The following is a 1,235-nucleotide window of genomic DNA, read 5'->3' as shown; positions in this document are numbered from 1 at the left end:
GACGAAGTAATACATCAGTACTCTAGGTGAGTGATAAGGTGAAGGGGTACTTACCCAATTATAATCATTTACTCCACAGAATCCCACATTGAGCTGGCATGTGGGGAATACAGGGCAGCAGACAGGGAGTATTATTGGACACTAAGTTTCGATGCAATCTGTTTTTACAGAAAAGGACTACGGACTCAACAGAGCTCAAATCTTCTTGCTCGTTCACCCAGTGGGTGTCTCCACAGATCACAGTCACGCCGGCAGTTCCTCGTCTTCTGATTGGTCCACGATACTTTGAAAACGTCATTATTGGTCATCAAACGGAGAAGACGATGGGCGCTATAACCGTCATGTCGACGTCGTGGTGGTCGTCGTCGTTGTCGTGGTCGTCAGTAGTGTGGATCTTCCTGGGATCGTCTGGAAGGTGTCGCAGATTCTTGTGTATCCATTGCCAAATAGGGTGTCTTCGAACGGCACAAGAAACACCTGCAGGGGACGGTTTCCCCCTCCCCCACGATCTCTCCCCGAAAGTGACCCGATCAACGACGCAAATTTAACCCTGAGGTATCGGAATGTCCCAGGGACTGTATACAACAACAAAATATATATATATATATATATATATATTTCTTAACAGAAGTAAAAGATCACTACGGGATCTTAACAGTAGCCTTAGACAAAGACTTTGGGCACTGGATCACTTCCTTCCCACTGTTAAACACTCGCCAGGACACTGGATCAAAAGCCTTGCAGCAGTGATGTTTGCGAGTGGACACCAAGGCACATACGCACACACAGGGAACACGTCCGCTATTGGCAACGGTGCGAGAAGGAATAACAGGCGTGCATGCATTGCCCGCCATGTACGAGACCTACTCGCTCTCACACTAATCTAAGCCTGAATTGCACGCTGACTCCCCGTCTTGTATCTTTCATAACGACGTAAAAGGATATATCAATTTCCCTGTTCACCACCATCCTCCACAAAGGGCTTTTATCATTGAAAGAATAAAATAACTAAATAAAGAATACGGAGATACTTGTCCAACAGAATAACTCTTATTGGAAACCTCTGCCAGCACAGACCAATCAGGAACCGCCTGGTTCGTGACGTCACAGCGTACCCAGTAGGGGGACCTCAGGCAGGGAGGGAGAGAGCGAGTGAAGATTAGTCCGTGGTAAGACAGCACAAAGAGAGGATGTATGAGTTTGATCAGTTCTTCCTTTTGTTGTTGCGTTCCACC

General features: G+C 46.9%; 1 protein-coding gene across 1 annotated transcript in view; it reads right to left on the bottom strand.

Annotated features, from left to right (window-relative positions):
• Positions 1 to 839, bottom strand: part of LOC143017899 (uncharacterized) — a 172,271-nt gene extending 171,432 nt beyond the window's left edge. Inside the window, exon 1 of the mRNA XM_076172941.1 lies at positions 55 to 839. Within this exon, the coding sequence (XP_076029056.1) occupies positions 55 to 68 (14 nt within the window). The 5' untranslated portion in view covers positions 69 to 839. The remainder of the gene's footprint in view (positions 1 to 54) is intronic.
• Positions 840 to 1,235: the final 396 nt, after the last annotated feature.

The sequence above is a fragment of the Oratosquilla oratoria genome, chromosome 33 (assembly GCF_046742065.1).
Source record: "Oratosquilla oratoria isolate Oo_2021 chromosome 33, ASM4674206v1, whole genome shotgun sequence".
NCBI lineage: Eukaryota > Metazoa > Arthropoda > Malacostraca > Stomatopoda > Squillidae > Oratosquilla > Oratosquilla oratoria.
Note: the sequence above shows the minus strand (reverse complement) of the source record. Positions and strands in the feature narration are given on the sequence as shown.